The sequence below is a fragment of the Mixophyes fleayi genome, chromosome 6 (genome assembly GCF_038048845.1).
Source record: "Mixophyes fleayi isolate aMixFle1 chromosome 6, aMixFle1.hap1, whole genome shotgun sequence".
Lineage (NCBI taxonomy): Eukaryota > Metazoa > Chordata > Amphibia > Anura > Limnodynastidae > Mixophyes > Mixophyes fleayi.
In genome coordinates, this window is record NC_134407.1 from 154542738 (window position 1) to 154562489 (window position 19752).

The 19752-nt window shown below is 37.2% G+C and overlaps 1 protein-coding gene across 1 annotated transcript in view; it reads right to left on the reverse strand.

The window, feature by feature from the left end:
• Positions 1-518: 518 nt before the first annotated feature.
• LOC142094559 (thyrotropin-releasing hormone receptor-like) overlaps positions 519-19752 on the reverse strand; it is an 89883-nt gene continuing 70649 nt past the window's right edge. Inside the window, exon 3 of the mRNA XM_075176831.1 lies at positions 519-1441. Coding sequence (XP_075032932.1) covers positions 1031-1441 — 411 coding nt within the window. The 3' untranslated portion in view covers positions 519-1030. The remainder of the gene's footprint in view (positions 1442-19752) is intronic.

Below are 19752 nucleotides of genomic sequence, written 5' to 3' on the forward strand. Positions count from 1 at the left end.
TCACTAAAACAAGCAGGATGGGATTTACTCAGGGCACACCAGAGCACATATATTTCCTATTTGTACACCTATCAGTAGTGATAGAACAACCTTATACTTAGTTATTCTATATGTGAGAAAGTTTTGGGGCATGGAGCTCTATGGCTAGGGGAAACAAGTATTCAATGGGGGCAAACAAAAACACATTCAGATGTAAAGACAACCTGTTTATTTTCTTACTCATATTTTATTTCCTGCTTTTCATCTTGCACATTGTAGCACAATATATACTGTATCTTAAATAGGTATTCTCATGCCAATATTAAAATCACTTGCCTTCAGAGCTGATGGCCATAAATACTTTGGAATGTATATACTTAAATATTTGCAGTGGGCAATGTAAATTAATCTGCATTGACATTTATAAGCATACCCCTCACAGCTCTGCTCGTAGGAAGTAGGATTTACACACACACACACGTATATATATACATATATATATATGTATAAATAAATATATATATATATATATATATATATATATATATATATATATATATATATATATAGTTTTAGCAAGTGTGAACCTCCCTTTGTGGATTATTTACAAGAAAATGGTGAAGATGGTCTCCATAGGATATATAGCCTAACTGGGACCATTCCCTGACAACACACAGTCAATAAGAAGCAACCATAAAATACACATTATGGAAACCTTCATTTACAATGGAGGTAATGTACAATGATCAATGTCAACTTCAGATCCAGTAGTATCATAATATATTAAAAATAGTAAACACTTGAAGTGACATTTAGCTTGTAAATAAAAACACATTAAAGAACAAGCAAAAAAGTGAAGAAATCTGATCAACCAATGAACAATTCCAAGTTCAGATGTTGCTACAATATTTACATTTCTTTTCACTTAAAGTGGACTAATCACTTACACTCAGTAGATGCAATGAGTTCACTTTAATTTGTGCAACACTGTTTCCAATACGTAACACTGAAAGTGATATTATTTACCAGTTGTATAACATTATAGATAATATCATGCCACACTGTATGTTGTGGTGGTATCTATACATTTCTCTGTAAAGTTGACCTTTTTAGATGGGAACCCATTGAGGTCCTCCTGGACTGTGAGGTCATGGTCGGGACTGTCGTGGGAACTGTCTTTCATGACACTGTAATACACGGGCACGTTGTATTTAGCAGCCCTTTCTGTCCTTTTTGGCTCACACTTGCACAAGTTCTTGAAGGCGGCCCTGAACTTTTGTGACATCAGATTGTAAATGATGGGGTTGATGGCGCTGTTAAGGTAAATACACATTCTGCAGAATAAAAGGAACCAAACGTTGAGGTACGGTGGATCCATGAAGGAATTCACCACCACTAGAGTACGATAGGGCATCCACAGGAGAGCAAACAGGATGACCACCACAGCCAACATCTTGGTGACCTGCCAAGAGAAATATAAGTAAAATAAAAATGAAGTTTCATGAACAAGAACTATGTGATATCCCTAACTTTATAACAAAATAAAAAGGGACTTTTCTACTTTCAAGCAACTTTAATTTATTGATCTGCGCATGCCCTGCCGTTTTTTACTAAAATATTACTTTTTATTTCTGGCTTTCTTCTGTGTTTTTCACCAAAGCCTTTATATAAGCTATTCAGAGATTCTTGAGTTTTTGCCCTTGTATGACACAAAGTTGCTGTATTCAGTGCAAACTTGCCTGTTGAAGGGGCCTCTGTGCTCTGAAAGCTAGCAAATATAATCATTTAGTTTGGTTAGCCAATAAAGGTATCACTCCTATAATATTTTTTGTCTTTTTTGACACAAAAATATTAATTATCACATATATCCAATAGTTGAAGTGTATCTTGGGCAGTTTAAATATGCCTCATAGATACGTTTGTGAAGACCATAAAGAAAATATGAACGATAAAGCAATATATTTGGCGTAATCTGGAGGAAGGCATGTACAAACCAATAAATTAAACTTGCCTGAAAGAGGAAAAACAATGTTTTATTACAAGACACATTTGCTTTTCAATAACAATTTTATCCTTGAAAATATCATGCCATGATACTTAGAGCATGATGTAGAGTTGGATGCAACTTACACTGAATTCGTAAGTGTAAATTGCATCCCGTAACTTACACAGAATTTCAAGTCTCATAGATCTATAGATCTGTGTGAATTAGAGTACTATGCAAATTGCACATACACACCTCTTTATCTGCCTTATGGGCTGGTGTGCATGATACACTTCAGTGTATCAGTCACAGCGGCCCTGTAAAGCAGATAAATGAATAAATACATTAATTTAAAAATGAAAAAAATGTGCTTCTGCCTCAAAACAGCACTAGGGTTGGTTACGCTGTTTGAGAGGGGGACACACCTTTTTATTTACTTACATATTTTTTTTACTATAGCAGGGTCTGATGCATCAGGAGATTGCACCCGCAAAAAATACGTCTCCTAGAGACCTATCTGTGGCTGCTTTCAAATCAGCATGAGCGTGAACATGCTTTAACATGGCTAGGCTCGCACACAGGCCCGGAGCTCCCATTAGGCAAGGTTAGGCACTTGCCTAGGGCGCCGGGCTCTGGAGGGCGCCTGGAGGGCGCCACAGAATGGTAATTGACTTTAAAACTGTGCGGCGACCGCTGACCATACCTGTCACGGCCACCGCACAGCATTCAGATGCACGGGGAGGGGGGAAGAGGCTATTGCTCACTACCGCCGCCTCTCTGCTCTGTCTCCTCCCCTCCACTCACTAGTGTCAGTGAGTGGAGGGGAGGAGACGGAGCAGAGAGGCGGCGGTGGTGAGACAAGGTAAGGGAAGACGGGGTGAGGGGGGAGGAGGCGGCGACAATTTTTGTGGGGGGGGGGCACCGATTTTGTAAAAATGCCTAGGGCGCCATGCACCCTAGCACCGGCCCTGCTCGCACACTAACTTTCCCATTCCCGAGAGGTGTAAGTGGGAGAGCCCTCTCTGTCTGAGTGCAAACTGAGATGGATCCTTTGGCAAAAGTGCTTTTTTGCGCTGATCAGTTGGACTTGTGTCCAACTATAGATGAGGCCCTTGATATGCTCTGCTGCAAAGATCTTACATGTGTTGGAAAAATAATTATTTCCATCCTTTTGTTTATGAAACGCAAACATGGTATTACAAACATGGCATTCCCGTACCACTATAAAATTAGAGAGCAGACTATTCATTGATGCACTTACACTCCTGAAGCAGTTCAGTTCCTGATCATTTGCTAATTTTTTATACCAGACCTCCAAATATCAACCATATAGGATCATTACTATTACTTTCATGAAGCTGTTCTGTATCTTTAACAGCAGTAGTGACTTTACAGTTCACATCAAGACACAGACACAATAACTTAGCGCCCAAATGTTTTTACATCACGAGTGGTAAGATCAGTTCTTTTGGAATTAATCTGTTCCAAGGACAGCTGTTTAATAAATTTGGGACTAACAATTTCCTGATTACCATGGATTTTTGTTAATGATTTTTCATTTTCCTATTTTTTTATTCAAACATATATGTATTGTACGAATCCAGCAGTGTGTTGTGTGAGGTCTGCTTGTAGGTGAATATGGACGTGCATATGACCGATTTACATAAAGAATTTTTTTTAAAAATGCACAATATGTTCATTCTGCATTCCTTAATGAATCAGGCCCCATGTGAGAACTCATTGTATATTGAATTAATTTAGTGCCACAAGGTCCCAGAGTAATACATCTGAAAAATGTATTTATTTATTGTGTGAATATTGCTTAATATAATTATTAGTTGTTTTAGTATATTCCTTAGGCTCACATTTCATCTACTTTTTCACTTTTTTATTAATGTTTATATAAATGTATATGTTTTGGAGATACTGGCACTGCTTGGTTGTATTGATGATTTTTCCTTTTTAGGAATTGCAGAACTCCATCAACAGCAGCTGATCTACTATTAAATATAATAATATAATAGAATATACAGTATATAGTGAACATATATTTATTTTCTTAGCGCCACTAAGGTTGTTTTTGTGGTTTGGTTGTTTTAACGAGTGTCACTTTTGTGTGAATGCGTTTATTATATTGGTTGAAGTGCATAAAGACATACGTTGTCTATATAAAGTGGGTCTGGAGGGTGCCCTTGAACATATAGGATGAAGACTGGTTTCGCTCCATCTCCAAGGGTGTGGAACATTCAGGTCTATTTGCAGGTAAAAAAAAAAATCTGTGTCCTCTCCCGCATTAAACCTCCCACTGTTTGAGCCCTTTCCAACCTTTCAATCTTATTTAAATAATCTCGTCCCCCAAATCAAAATTTAGTTTTTTTCATGTGCGTGCATATCTAGGAGAAGTCATACAACTATGTATACTCTATCACAAAATAACCAGGCCCGGGCCCCCACTGGTGCAATATAGTTATATTCATTTTTTTGAAAAAAAAAAAAAAGTACTTTTTTTTCTGGGAGGCTTACTAAATTTTGCAAGACTAAGATCTTTCCTGCTCACTCTGCAGGATGTTTTCTACTTTGATATCAGCAACAAGTAGATAAGTACAGGTGGTCTGAGGTGTGTCATAATGTGTCTGGAGGTGTCATGATGTGTCTGGGGGTGTTAGAATGTGTCTGGGGGGGGTTATAATGTGTGTGTGGAGTGGCATGATGTGTCTGGAGGGTGGTATGGTGTGATGTGGCAGGGGGTAGCGTGATGTGTCTGGAGGGTGGCATGGTGTGATGTGGCAAGTGGTAGCATGATGTGTCTGGAGGATGGCATGGTGTGATGTGGCAGGGGGTAGCGTGATGTGTCTGGAGGGTGGCATGGTGTGATGTGGCAAGTGGTAGCATGATGTGTCTGGAGGATGGCATGGTGTGATGTGGCAGGGGGTAGCGTGATGTTTCTGGAGGGTGGCGTCGTGTGATGTAGCTGGGGATAGCGTAATGTGTCTGAAGGGTTCCGTGGTGTGATGTGCCAGGGGTAACGTGATGTGGCTGGGGAAGTTGTGATACATGTAATATTTTATTATAATGTATGTATTATACACTGCATGATTTGTGTTATGTACTGTGTTCACTTACTGCTCAGTTTTCCATATTTATATTTTCAACAGGTCACAACATTCCAGGATCCATGCAAGAATCCAGTACCAGGTTGTGAAAGCTGTAATAACAGGTACAATTACATTTTACCATTTTAATACATAATGGGGAAATTCAATTAGCCTGTAAGTGTTTCCGGAACGACCGCAATACACTTTTCAGTGAAGATTTGACAGACATCTCCTCCCATTTTAACTTGCACCCTGGAAAATGAGTAGAAATCTCTACCATAATTTCCAGCAATGTGTGCTGTGTGGTCTGCATGCCTCATCGCCGGCAATTAAATCCCCCCCAATATATCATGTCTAAAGAAGTGCAGCCACACCCCATGTTGACCATGCCCCCAACATTATGTGACCATGCCCCTTTGGTGGTTGGTACCTTGCTACTTGCTTGTGAAGGGGGGGAAGGGGGCAAAAATTTCTGTCCCGGGACTCCAAAATCCTCTTGACAGCCCTAGACCCAGTGGAGCACGCAGGGGGGGTTTCTGGGTCTCCAGGAACACCCCCCCCTCCGCTAACTAAGTGCCCACCATAGTGGCACTGTCCTATACAGCAGCCACGGCGCTTTCAAAGAAGCATCCGTGGCGGTGCTGTATTGTCTAAATAATCTAAATTTGTAGCTTAGTCCATTTGGGCATAAATAGTGTCACATGACATATGTACAAGGAGAGGCCTATGTTTAACCCTTTCATAAATGACCAATAATGTTTATATAGAGCACAAGTGAAGATACTTTGTCTTAAGCAATGGCTGATGGAGCAATTTTATTCAGATTATCTTGCAAGCAAGTCTTGGAAAGACAGCAAACACGTAATTTGAAACATAATAACCCTAACTTATTTCCTTTGGTGCCCTTCTCCTCAAAATGTAAGTAGGAGTTTATCTATGTAACAATCTTTTCTTATTAAGGAAGATTTGCACAGTTACTTCATGTGTCACAGCTCCTAATTTGTCACAGGGGAAATGTTTCCTCCTATTTATCTACACATTGCATTATTTTTCTACCATACCACCCACAGTGTCTCCAACTGCTGCCTACTTTCCTGAGACATTAATACGTCTATCGTTCTTATATTTCATGATCTCAAAATTGTTTCATTTCCATATCTCAGCACGTAGTAAGTAACAGCTTGGCTAGTATTCCTTTTGCAACTAATACATTTTTTATTTGATGTTTTGAAGTGAAATTAGAATAGAAGCTGGCACATTAATTGTCTGCAATGCTGGTGGATAGATAAATCCCCACATATACATTTTACATTCAGTGACCTACTTTAGATAAACAATGCAATATATTCATAGGTATGAGTATTTACTTAATGTGTGTGATTAGTAATTACACTAATACACAGACACATCTGGCACTGATTTAAAAATAAGCCATTCTGATCTGGGAAAGTAAAAGTCACGACTACAGTTCAGATGATCAATCCTCAAGCGAGCAGATTAACTCATTTTAGTCTTGTATGATCAAGGAATAAATAGATAGTTAGGGCCTAATGCAGAGTTTGTTGCAAATTGGGCATAATTTAAACTATATAGCTGCGCATAACAATAGTGTATTTACATCCAAAGGCTGAGCCATAGGCATCTTAAGACCCATGCCAGTGTGCAATAGTAGCATATACTTCTGGTTTATGCCAGACACACATCCCACTTGCTCCCATGTTTTTATTCATTTGTTTTAATTGCAACAAACTTATTCGCTATTAAGCATAAATAAAAGTTAAAAAAAATTCTCTAATACAGCAGAAACATTTTTCAATTGTCTTACAGGGAAAATAATATTTTGCTTAAACTTGCACACAAAAGCATAATATATGCCTGAACGATGAAGAAACCACCAATCAGCATCAGCAGTGCAATTGCAAACAGCCAATCACAAGTAGGTCGCTAGTGCAGGAGAATGTCATCATCCTCCGCTATTTGCACCTGCCCCTGACCAGGCGCAAATAAAATGGCTTTCTCAGCCCCAGCCAGAGCCGGACTGGCCATCTGGCAGTTCTGGCATTTGCCAGAAGGGCCGAATGCCAGATGGGCCGGTCCGGCCTCCCTCATCTCTTTCTGCTCAGAGCACCGCCCATCAAGCAGAGCGGAGCTTGATGGGCATTTTCATAGTCGCGCGGCAGCGCAATGACGTCATGACGTTGCTGTCATCATGACGCTGCGCGTGACTTTACTCGGAGGAGCTGGTACAGAAGCGCGTGGAGCCGTGGACTGTGAGTGACGAAACTAAAAAACAGCAGGCAGCCAGCAAGCAGGTAATTCAATTGTACTGTGATATGTCATACAAAGGGGTGTCTGGCTGATAATAATTACAGTGCATTTCTTTTTATTTATCATAGTCTGTATCTGAGAAATGCCTTTTCCACCATATTATTACAAGGATTGGATTAAATAGTAAATTGGATTTTTTAGGTGTTGACTTATTAACTCTTACACTGCCTACCATGCACATACTATTTGGTGTGACAGCTGTGACACTCTAGAAGTTCATTATTTTAAGAAGGTCATTTTATGCTTTGTGTATGTCTTTTTAATATGTCAAAATGGAAGTTTTTTGTTATGGTAGATGCATATGGTGTTTTATGTTTATACTATATTTTTATTATTGTTTATAAATAATTAAAATAATTTTTAATTGTATTTTTGGTAAGTGCTGTATTTCTTTTTTATGCCGTTTTTTGGTTTGTGCTAGGCACTTGGCAAGGTACTATTTTACAGCTGCGACTCTATATACATTATATATATATATATATATATATATATATATATATATATTTTATTATGCTTGTTTGTTTTAGTTTGGAGATAAGCCCCGCTAGATTATTCTGTCCTTTCCTTTCTTATTCACTTGCAAAGAGAGAAAATGCAGTTTTAAGTTTTAAGTAATTAGAAACGGTGTTTTTTCTTTGATGTCATTCCTTTGAGAAATATAGGTACAGTAGTTAAAAGCCCGTTACCATGACGGTAAAAAATAATATAAAGGTAATATAACAGCGGCAGACCTGATTGCACCAAATTTGACTTTACCCTTGTAGCAGCATTGAATGAATAGTTTGTCAGATGGCTGCTCAGCCACAAAATGCTTAGCGTGGCAAAATTCACAAATACTGTTCATGTGACCACAGTTATAAGCAATAATATTTGTTTATTTAAAGTAACTGACATCAAAAATGGCGTGGCATCTTGTTCACCTACTTTGTAGGCGTTGACGTGATATTATCTCTGTCCTGTTAGCTCTTTGACTGTTTTCTCTGTTACGGCAATTTGCTGAGGAGTCAGATTTGCATGGCGATGACGGACATGCGTTGTCTCTGGTCATAAGTCATAGTTTGTCACAGGCTTTATACTGCTCCACTCCTCATCTTCATCACAAAAGAGTCATTTATAAACGTTTTACCCATTTTTTTGCGTGTATTTAAAGGTGTGGAGCAGTGTTACATATATATATATATATATATATATATATATATATATATATATATGTAACACTGCTCCACACTTAAATACACGTTATATATATATATATATATGTATTATATATTATACATTTTTTTCAAACATTATAGTCTTGTGCATTTTCACGGTGCTCCAGGTGATTTGCACAACAAGGGGATTGATCAGGGTGGGCAGAAGACACAGTGTAATACATAAGTTTGTGCTGATGCTTCTTGTTGGACTGCACCAGCAACGCCACTTCGGCATGCAACAATATTGTGCATGGAGCCGACAGCAGGTGGGCCTGTGTGTTTTAAATGCCAGGGCTGATTTTTGGTCCTAGTCCGGCCCTGGCCCCAGCTCTACATCCAGTTGAACGTGCGTAAACATGCCTTACTGGGTTCGTCCTACGTTAGAACACTCCTGTCCCGCCTCTCCAGGCGCCGTCTGGCGCAAATGGCAAAGCCACAAACTTCTGTATGGCAGCATATGCTTGTGCCCCCTTTCTGGGCCTGCACAGTGTAATGTCGCCTAAGATACATTACACAAACTGGTATAGTACCCACTCTGCATCATCCTCTTTATGTGTGATGTACTCTTTAAAGGTCAACTGAGCCCCAAAATTTTGCAGAAAATGCCCTGCTAAAATGTGTTATTGAATAAAGAACTTGATGGAAAAATAAACATCCCACAACTAATAGACAATAATTAAATGTTGTGCAAATGAGTCAAAAAGCTTAAACACTTTGCATATAAGTGTTTCTTTTTATAACATTGCTGGCCTGTCTCTTTTTCTGTGAACTAGGCAATCTGTTCATAGCATTTCTATGAACTACGAGATTAAAAAAATTCTCTCTGTCCTTAATTTGTAATGCGAGATAAAGATGCACCGGCTTTATTTAAAGCTTTTTGATTGTGAGATACATAGACATCTATCACTCAGCAGACTATAAGTAAACTGTGTTGTGCTTCGCGAATGCTGTTCATTTGCCTGCTTTTCAAACTGATCATCCTATCAATAAAGTCATATCACATCTCCAGTTATATATGTATGTGTGTGTATATATATATATATCAGAAACTCCATTATGATTCTGTACTGTAAGATTGACAGAATAATTTTAGGATTATGAGGGGCAGAATCAAATGATACTTTGATTAAAGAGTTTAGCTTAATTCGACCTTGAAATACTTAGCAACAATACTGGTGTTTTGTATGATTTGTGTTGCTGTATTGCTATATTTTGTGGGGCATTCAATTCAGCATGCAGTCCCGTAGGAGACTCACGTGATGCATCTCTGTGGGCTGTTTGTTAGCTGAAACTTCCATTTTGCTTGTACTTCATAGAACTACAAACAAAAATCAGCAATTTTTTTGGTACCTTAATACCAAGACGTGTGCACAGCCTCACATGACGTGTGGCTCCTGCTGGACCTGAATTTAATTCCCTTCTTCAATTGTGTTTAGCTAACCTTTGCCACTCTAGTTAAAATTACTTAATATAATGAGCCTCTAAACCAAGAACATCAGTAAATTCAGCTTAATGTCCTGTTATTTGGATGAACTCAACCTATTAAAGTTCAGTTCATCCTTTCACCCATGTCACTGTCAGTCTCATAGTATTTGTAGCTATAGATGAGTAAAATAATTAATTGGCATATAGCAGAATTGGGGTTCTCTAACAAAGTTCCAAATAATAGCAGTGCATTCTAAAAGAAATGTTTATGAATTGATAACATTGTTTTAAAATGTAGTTTTTCACCAAACATATAGCTTAAAATTCTACTTTAAAAATGAAAAATAAAAACAAATTGAGGATGTTTACATTATGACAAAGTATGCTCTTAAAATATATTTTTAATCAGCTTGTTGTTCAAGCCAGTACTAATAGATTTGTAAATTGATTTGCTAAAAATAGAATCAATATCATAAATTGTTCTACAAATAATGTGGAAGATTTCTTCCGCTCTGTTAGGTTATGTGCTGAAGAGAATTAGATCCTGAGATGTGCCAATTCCTTGTACATTAGTTATATTCCTCTACATTTATGGGACAATATACTTTACTGATCACGGGAGGGGTTATTTGTATCTTATTTTTCTATGAATGTTCAGTAGAGCATAGAAATAACTATTTGAGCTGAGAAACCCTTATTTTTCTACATACTTGCATTTCTTAATATGAGTATAAACGACAAAACCGTTAAAATCTGATGGAAATATTACCCGTAGACTTCCAAGAAAAAGTGACCCATGTGGACCACATTATCATGAAAAATAATAGACTACTTGCTTGACTTTTCAGAACTAAGTGGCTCATTAATGAAGCAACAATGTGAGAGGAGCGCAAAAGTATTTTCTCTGATGTCACATCACACAGAAATTATTAAGATTATTGTGCTTGGTTTAATAGATACAAATATGCTATATATTCATAATGTGTGCACAAAACAATAAAAAATATTTAAAAATGAGCTATTAGAATGGGAGATGATGCAAACTGCTTCAGTGAATACAGCTTACTTCCCCTTGTTCACAGGTAAGCCAGTAAGAATCAGTCCCTTGATGTACTATAAATATAGCTCACTTACTTTCGTATATCTGCCTGTGGTGCATTGGCCTGTACCATTAGGAGAACAAAGCATAGACAATCCTCAAAACCGTGATCAATAGAACAGTAAGGGGCATATTCAATTAGCTTTTCAGTACGCGACTGCGCGTGTAAAGTGGCAATACGGTACCGCAACATCGTGGATTTCCCTTCACAACCTTATGGGGTGCGCACGGAAATCCGATGTTGCGGTATCAGGATTCATGCAGCCGCACATAATCGCGAACTGAAAAGCTAATTGAATATGCTCTTAAGAGTATTGTCTGGACTCATGGGACTAATTTTAAACACTGATCAAAACAAAACAAAAATACAGCAAATTATGTCTACAGTCTGCCCCACATTTGAAGTCGGTACCATGAGTAATGAAAAGTTGTTCATCAAGTAAACGCTATGAATCACTATTAAAGCATCACTCTGGTCGACCCAGCACAGGCAATGTACAATCACCCAAGAGGACGATCTCTTAATGGCCCAATCTGACTAACTCTGTATATTAAAGTGACTTAGTTGTCATCTTAAAAGCCAGCTAATTGTAGTAGGAAGGATAATACAAGTTTGTTTTTTCAGACATATTGAGTCATAGAATATTGACATGACAAGAAAAGTACATTCAAGCAACTACACAGCCTTCTCTTCTGTTTATAATGAGATTATCCTGTACAGTCTTCAATACTTTTCTTTTAAAATGACTGCAACACAAAGGATGTTTATGATTCTGCATCGGTCAGTTGCAATGTTTGCTTTAATAATTCTGTCTTATCTATTTTTCCACATACAAAAGCACAAATCCATTTCCAAGCAGAGAAAATAACTGCTCCTCGTTCACAGTTATTATACAGCAGTAATTAAACTCTTCCTCAGTACACAGTGAACAATATAAAATCTAAACACACAGTCAGATCCTCATAAAAGTCTCAGTAAGACGAAGAGTGCTCAGAACAGCATATAAACAATAGCAGCTGTTTAGCCCCAGCATCCAGCCGTGGCTCACCGCCAGCCGCTTCACTGTAAGTAAAGTATTGGTACAGCCAAACTTTAATGCCACTTGCCTCTGAAAAGGTGAACACAAATCTGTTTGGCTGTAAAATGTCTCCAGGGTTTCCCTAGCAAAATGAACAGTGATTATATAGTTGAATTTCCAGTCAAATATTTCATTAGAACACAGCCCTGTAGTGTAATTGTGTGGTTGGATACCTTATTAGGGTTGTGTGAATTACCATGCTAATCTCAGTCCCGTTCACATAGCTCAGGTAAGATAGGGATATTAAAAATAACTGTACAGAAATAGGTGTTGCCAACAGGATTCTGTCATATTCTAATGCATGTCTGAGAATAAACGTGGATGTTTGTTTGGTTACAGCTTATATAATGAAAATACATGAGTGAGTCCATCATATTGTTTTGCAAATTTTAATGAGCATCAGTTTTTTGAAGAAATGTGACTAAAACCAGTGATGCCAGTAAGGGGGTACAGGAAGAAAACATTATTTGCAGAAGGAAGTTCCTTTATTTTAAAACTTCACTTATAGTACAGTTTCTCGAACTAGCCATATATCGTTTACCAAACCGATTCAATTAATCAGTACAAAAATAAGAAAATTTGCCCAAAGTTCTGGATTTTTTTTTTTTTTTTATCAAATCAAGCTAAATTTGATTAATTCAAAGAGGCTCAAACATATTTGAGTCATATCGATAATGTTTGATCATGTTTCCCTGTCCGAGCTTAAATTGACAAACTTTAACTGTTCTTAATAGCGAACTGCAAACCTGGAATGCAAACAGCGAACACAGACGTTTTTGCAGTTTGAATGAAAAAAATAAATGTTAGAATCCTTTTAATTTAAAAATCTTAAACAGTGTTCAAAAATAAACATATATCAATTAGAGATGTTCACTGACCCCAATATTCTGGTTTTGGTTTTGGATCTGACTTAACTTAGTGTTTTGGTTTTGGCAAAACCGCCATTGCATGTTTTGGCTTTGGTTTTGGATCCCGATTTTTTTCTAAAGTCCTGAATTATATATTTTTGCTAAAATCACATATTTTTTGCTTTTTTTCCCCCTACATTATTATTAACCTTAATAGCACTAATTTAAAGTCATTTGTAGTCAATTTTGACCATCTCACAGGTCACAATATTATTTTCATACACTTTCAAACAAAGACTGCAGCGACCTGGCTGGATCCTAAGCGACAGAGCAAAGACTCAAAAACACAGCAGTTTCTAGCACATATAGGAAACATTGTCACACAGCAGTGTCAATAAAGAAAAGAGGTGCAATTTGCCATCGAGCAATGGACCACTCCTCTTTGTGTTTTTTACCTATATAACACAGTGCAATGTGACTGCAGATTTAGAAGACCAAGCCTGCCAGCCCTATTATTTGTATTTCAGCAATGATAATTAGCAATGGAGCAATGGAGCTCTCCTCTTTGTATGTTACCTATATAACACAGTACAATGTGACTGCAGATTTAAAGACCAAGGGGTAAATGTATCAAGCTGAGAGTTTGCCGGCGGGTTTGAAAAGTGGAGATGTTGCCTATAGCAACCAATCAGATTCTAGCTGTCATTTTGTAGAATGCACTAAATAAATGATAGCTAGAATCTGATTGGTTTTTCAAACCCGCCGGAAAACTCTCAGCTTGATACATTTACCCCCAAGTCTGCCAGACCTATTATTTCTATTTCAGCAATGATAATTAACAATGGAGCTCTCCTGAATGTCACTGGAGACTTTGAAGAACACTGCTACCCCCTCCTCTTTCTATTCTACCTATGTCACTGCCCAACTGCACTAGAGACTGCCAAGAACTGTGCTACACCTTCTGTGTCCCTCTGTGAAATGGCGCTGGATCACCGTGGAGAGCGTTATATAATAGTATCCAAAGCTTGCGAGATTTAAGATCCGACGACGTAACAATGACGTTTTACCTCGTTTCCATTTCCGAGGCCACACGAAAGTACCGAGCCGGCTTGGCTCAGTTCTCGGATCTGCTAAGTTCGGGTGTGTTTGCTTCTCAGGGAACTGAGCCTGAGCATCTCTAATTTAAACACACTAATTTTAATGTGAAACTGGAACCATGAATGCGAACGGTGAACTTCAAATGCAAACAGCGAATCTCAAATGCAAGTGTGAATAGAGAATGTAAAATTTTGAACCAAAAGCTTCCAATCAGGGTCAATTGTAGAGAAAAAGTGTGGCCATTGAACTAGTGGAATTCTATTGAATTTCAAACTGGTTTGAAATTTTGAAGCATATCTAACTAAAAGTATACTTGCCGGCTAAATACAGTGAAGACATCACATCAGTGATTTCACTAAATACTAGTAAATTGATTGTCTACAGTTACATGTTTACAGTTCAGTCCACAAAATGGCTAATTTTACAGTGGGTATAAAATGGGTAGAATTTACAATGTACAAAAGTCCAGTGTTGTGGCTGGTACAGGTTTCTTAGTAAGAGATGCCCTGGTTTGCTCAGGACAGTTTATATCACTAAAACGCTAGCCACTCTATACCCATTCACCTAATATTTATGTTGAGGCATGAGATGTTTTGAGGTTAAGTTGGAAAAGCAGGAACTGGAATGATTGAGATCCTAGCTCTTAGTCAATAAAAGATGGCTTTGATTTGGAACAGAACTAAACTTTCAAAACACCACAAACATAAATAATATAAGTTTTCTTATATGTATGATAGTCGGTTTAAAAAATGCATTGTTTTGACTTACAAATACTGAATTATATGATGAAAGAAATAATAAGCACAAAAATCAATCTTACTGACATACAATATCAATTTACTAAGAGTTCAGGATAGAATTTTCTTTAGATGGTAAACTCCTATTGGTACTTATTGGTAACGTAGACTCTGTTTTGTTATGGTGTTGATTGTAGACTATGAAATTGTGTTCCTTCTAGTGGGAGTAGCTGGGCAGGTTGGGTATGTATGTATGTATGTATGTATGCCATACATTGCAAGCAAGCAAAGCCTGGATTTTGTATTGCAGGGTGAGATATTTAAATGAACTCTTAGAGGTGGAAATGATGCATTTTCTGGACATTCTCAGTTTAAAGGGTTTAAAAAGTTCCAGTCCCCCAGCAAAAGAAATTTTATGTTCTCATACCTAGCAATAATCAGGCGTTAGCCTATACCTACCATAAGCCACCTTTAAAATACCGGTCTCATTTTATGTGAGACCTAATCATGTCTAAAAATGTGTTATTTATCATAATTTATTTATATAGTGCCACTATATTACACTGAGCTATATAGGAAATATTTAATCATTTACATCAGTCTCTGCCCAATTGTAGCCTACAGTCTAAATTAGCACCACACACACACACATATACACACACACAGGCCAATTTTCGTCAGTAGCTAGTTAACCTACCAGTCTATATTTTAACAATATATTTAAAACATTAAAATTTGCAATAGTGACACATGAAACTAAAGCATTTCTGTGCAGGTTGCTTCGAATGGGTGCCAGATTGGATGCTAATTGCCCAAAATGCGGAGATGCTGATGCTATCTTCTGGCACTTACTCTGGAGTTGCCCTATTGTCTGGGAATTTGGTTGTGAGTAGTTGAGGGTATAGGAAATACGGTGTCAAGATCCCAAAACATGTATCTTTGGTTTAGGAGTGAATCTTTTGCTGGATAGAAGTGTTACCAGATATGTTCTCAATCTCCTTGCCCTGGCCAAAGTACTTATTGCTAGAACGTGGATGACCCAAGAGAGACCTCAATTTGCTAGCTGGGTGGCCCTGGTCAATGAGACTATAGGGCATGAAAGATTCACGTATCATTCACAAAATACCATGCCGAAATACTTTAAAGTGTGGTCCAGATGGACAAACTCAAAATATGCGGTGTATTCTCTGACCACTTTGATCCGGGTTAAGCACTCCCACTCGCTACATCTCATCCCCCCCCTCTCCCCATTACTGAATCCATACTCATATATATGTTCTATAAGACTAAGCTGTACTGAGACACTTGACTCATTGTCATTCATGTCCTTCGACATCTCCCCTCCAGGGCTGAAGACACCCAGGATAGATAAGCATATACCTCTTAACACATCACATTACAAATCTATTTTGATATTAAAACAAGATTTTATATCTAGAATTGATCTACTTGTTAGACTCATTAAATGTAAGGTACAATGTACAATGGAACTATATTTGTTATTTTGTTATTTTTATTTCTGTTTTGTTTGGAAAAAATTCAATTAAAAATTATTAAAAATTAGAAATGTATTCTTAATGATCTGACCTTAAGTCTTTATGTGACCAACCAAGAAAAAGTTGATAAATAAAATGAAACTTTATTTTGTATCGAAAAAGATCTTAAATTCTGAAAATAGACTGAGCCAATGAAGGGTGATCAATTTTCTAGCAAACCATCTAATTGCTAACCTTTAATGAGGACGTTGTATTTGGGGCTAGACTTGCACAATACATCACACTCTTACATACATTGGCTGTAATAGTGTTGGAATCCTTTTAATTCATGATAATTTATACATTAACAAAGGAGAATATTTACTAGCCTGCTGGTTTGAAAAAGTGGAGATGCTGCCTATAGCAACCAATCAGATTCTAGCTTTCATTTATTTAGTGCATTCTTAAAAATGACAGCTGGCAACATCTTCACTTTTTCAAACCTGCAGTTTAGTAAATATACCCCAAAATGTCTACACAGAAACACTTCCTAAAAGCAGAAATTGTGTCTATGTTAAATATGTCTAAAGTTGCACATTTGTGCAAAATGATATGTACTGCTTGTCAGCATATTTTGCAGTTAGAAAATGTATTTTATTTATTTATTAACATTTCTTTATATAATACCAGCATACGCTGCAGTGCTTTACAACTGGTAACAAGCATGGTAATAAAACAAGACTATCAATAGACAGGGGAAGTTTTAAGAGGGCCTTGCTCACAAACTTACAATCTATAAGAAAATAGAAATTTGATACATAAGGTTAAATGCCTCAGATTTCAGTACAGCCAGAGTGGTTAAGTTGGGAGATATTTTGAGACAAGTGAAGAGATGTATGTTGGTGCAGTTTTGTTAATGACTTTGTATTTTAGTAGAAATATTTTATATTGGCTTTGTTAAAGTTCAGACAACCAATGTAGGAACTGGCAGTGCAAAGCAGCAGTAGAATAATTGGATGAGTGCATGTATTAAAGCTTATGTAACATATATGCGTATTCTGGATTTTTTTCATAGATGTATGTAACAGGATTTAGATACAGTTGTATGTGGGGAACAAAGTACAAAGTCAAATATAAATGAGCCAAGGATGATTCCAAGTTAGCGAGCTTGAGAGGTAAAATCTGGTGTTGTGTTTATAACAGAAAGAGAGATGTCAGGTGGATAGTTTATATAGACTATTGGAAATACTGTCAGTTCAGTTTTTGAAAGATTGAGTTTGCGGGACAATAGACATCCAGTAGTGCGAGCTAACACTGATGGTGAAAGATCTGTGGAGGATGGATACATTTTGGTATCATCCACATATAGGTAATACTGAAATCCAAAGGAGCTTATTAGTTTTGCAAGAGAAGTGATGTAGAGAAGAGGAGAGGACCTAGGGCTTAGACTTGTGACAACTGATAGAGGAAGCGGAGAGGAGGTGGATCCAGAGAAACAAACGCCGAACAAGTGGCTTGATAAGTAAATGTCCCTTAGTACAGGGACTATTCTATTATTATTATTTTTATTATTATTCTTTATTTATTAGGTGCCACAAGATTTCCGCAGTGCTGTGCTAACACAAAACAGTATACAATACAGGGTGAAACAATACAGAGGAATAAACAAATAATACCAAGTCTTTGGAAACTCCAGGCATGGCTATTGTAGTGACGTTGGAGCAGAAGAGTAGGTATAGAGGGAATATTTCCACAGTATGATCTGTGTGATGATTAACAGCCAATAGTTATTTTTACAAATCAGTTAAATATTGTATTATTGTTTCTAATAATATATAAAAAGCATTTTGACATAAAAATCCAACATTTTGACATTTGTTTAAAAAAATATTTACTAGCAACAGAATGCTCCAATTTTTATGACATCTAAAATTATTCTAAAAATACAATAATCTTTAGCCACAGACAAAGCAGAATGAGCATCTTTATTTTACTGTAAGATATAAAGAGAACACATGTGTTCTACCTCTTTATTCTCAGTGTATTGGTATGTGTGCTGTGGAAGGATATGATAACACTGTGCATTGTTTTCTTTATGTACATTCACTCTTTAGATCAGATAGTGCTACACTTGTTTGGGCATATTCCAGTAGGACAGGATACCGAGAGTACATTTCTTTGTAGAGCATCAACTTATGAGATTTCTGAAAGCTCATTTGCAAGAGGAGCGACTGTTTGAGCAAGTGCCAGCACAAAAAAAAAAGCAAAAATCTGTTCAAAATATCAAGTCTACTATAGGTCCAGAATACTAATTAAAGGTGTCTCTACATTCTGTCATAGTGGAAGAAAAACCATTGAAAATATCGGCAAAAATAGACATAAGAATACTTTACATTCTAAAAATCATCTGAAAATATTAGTACGCTTTGCTGTTGTTTTCACTTTAATTGAGTCATTTGAAAAGTGTTTCACCAATCAATATACCCTTCCTTTGCAATAAAAAATGTTTAGATGAAAAATAATAATCATGGCAATTATATCAAACTATATATTTTTATTTACTTATGTGTATTTTTCTTATCCGCATGTCTTGCTGAATTAAGACTTTTTAAATCATCTACAACTTTTTTTGCTCGGGCGTAAGGGTCCTAGAACTTTCATGGTCTGGCTTTAGCTAATATTTACGCCCTGACTATTTTCTCACTGCTTGCATTGACTACGCTTTAACTATATGATATGGCTACAATGATGTAATGGGCATCTGTTCTTACCTGTTTGCAATCCAGACTTCCTGAACAACTCCCAGTGGTATCAGGTAATCTGCTGGAGTTGCATCCAAGAGTGGTTCACGACAAGTGGGACACCTGGGAGAGCAGGAACCTTTCCCATTATTCAAATTATTTGCTGTGGGGCAGGAGAGCTTTTAGGGGCTCTTCTGCGCTGTGGGAACTGGGTTAATTAACAAGATTGGGCCCACTGGAGTGGCAACTTTGACACCACAGTAGTCCGAGCATAGAGGACAGAGGTCCCTAAGAGCCTTTATATTTACACCAAATGAATAATAATATAGAGTGCCAAGCGCACGCATTTTAAGTGAAACTTAATAGCCTTTTATCATTGAAAATGTATTTTGATTTGGTTTGCATGAAAGACTATTTTAGACCACTCTCTGTATGGCTATATGTGAGTAAGAAGCAGCTATATTAATAAAAAGGATTTAAATATGTATTTACGTTTTCAATGCCGCAGATACCAACCACCATAGTGTATTCCTTTATGCCGCACAGTTTGTATCTGCACAGATCATGGGGCCCTGGAGGATTCAAACAGAACGCTCACGGGAGCTAATGACATCACTTTCATTACATATTTTTATCTCCACTAAGGCAATAAAGTTTCACTTCAAGAA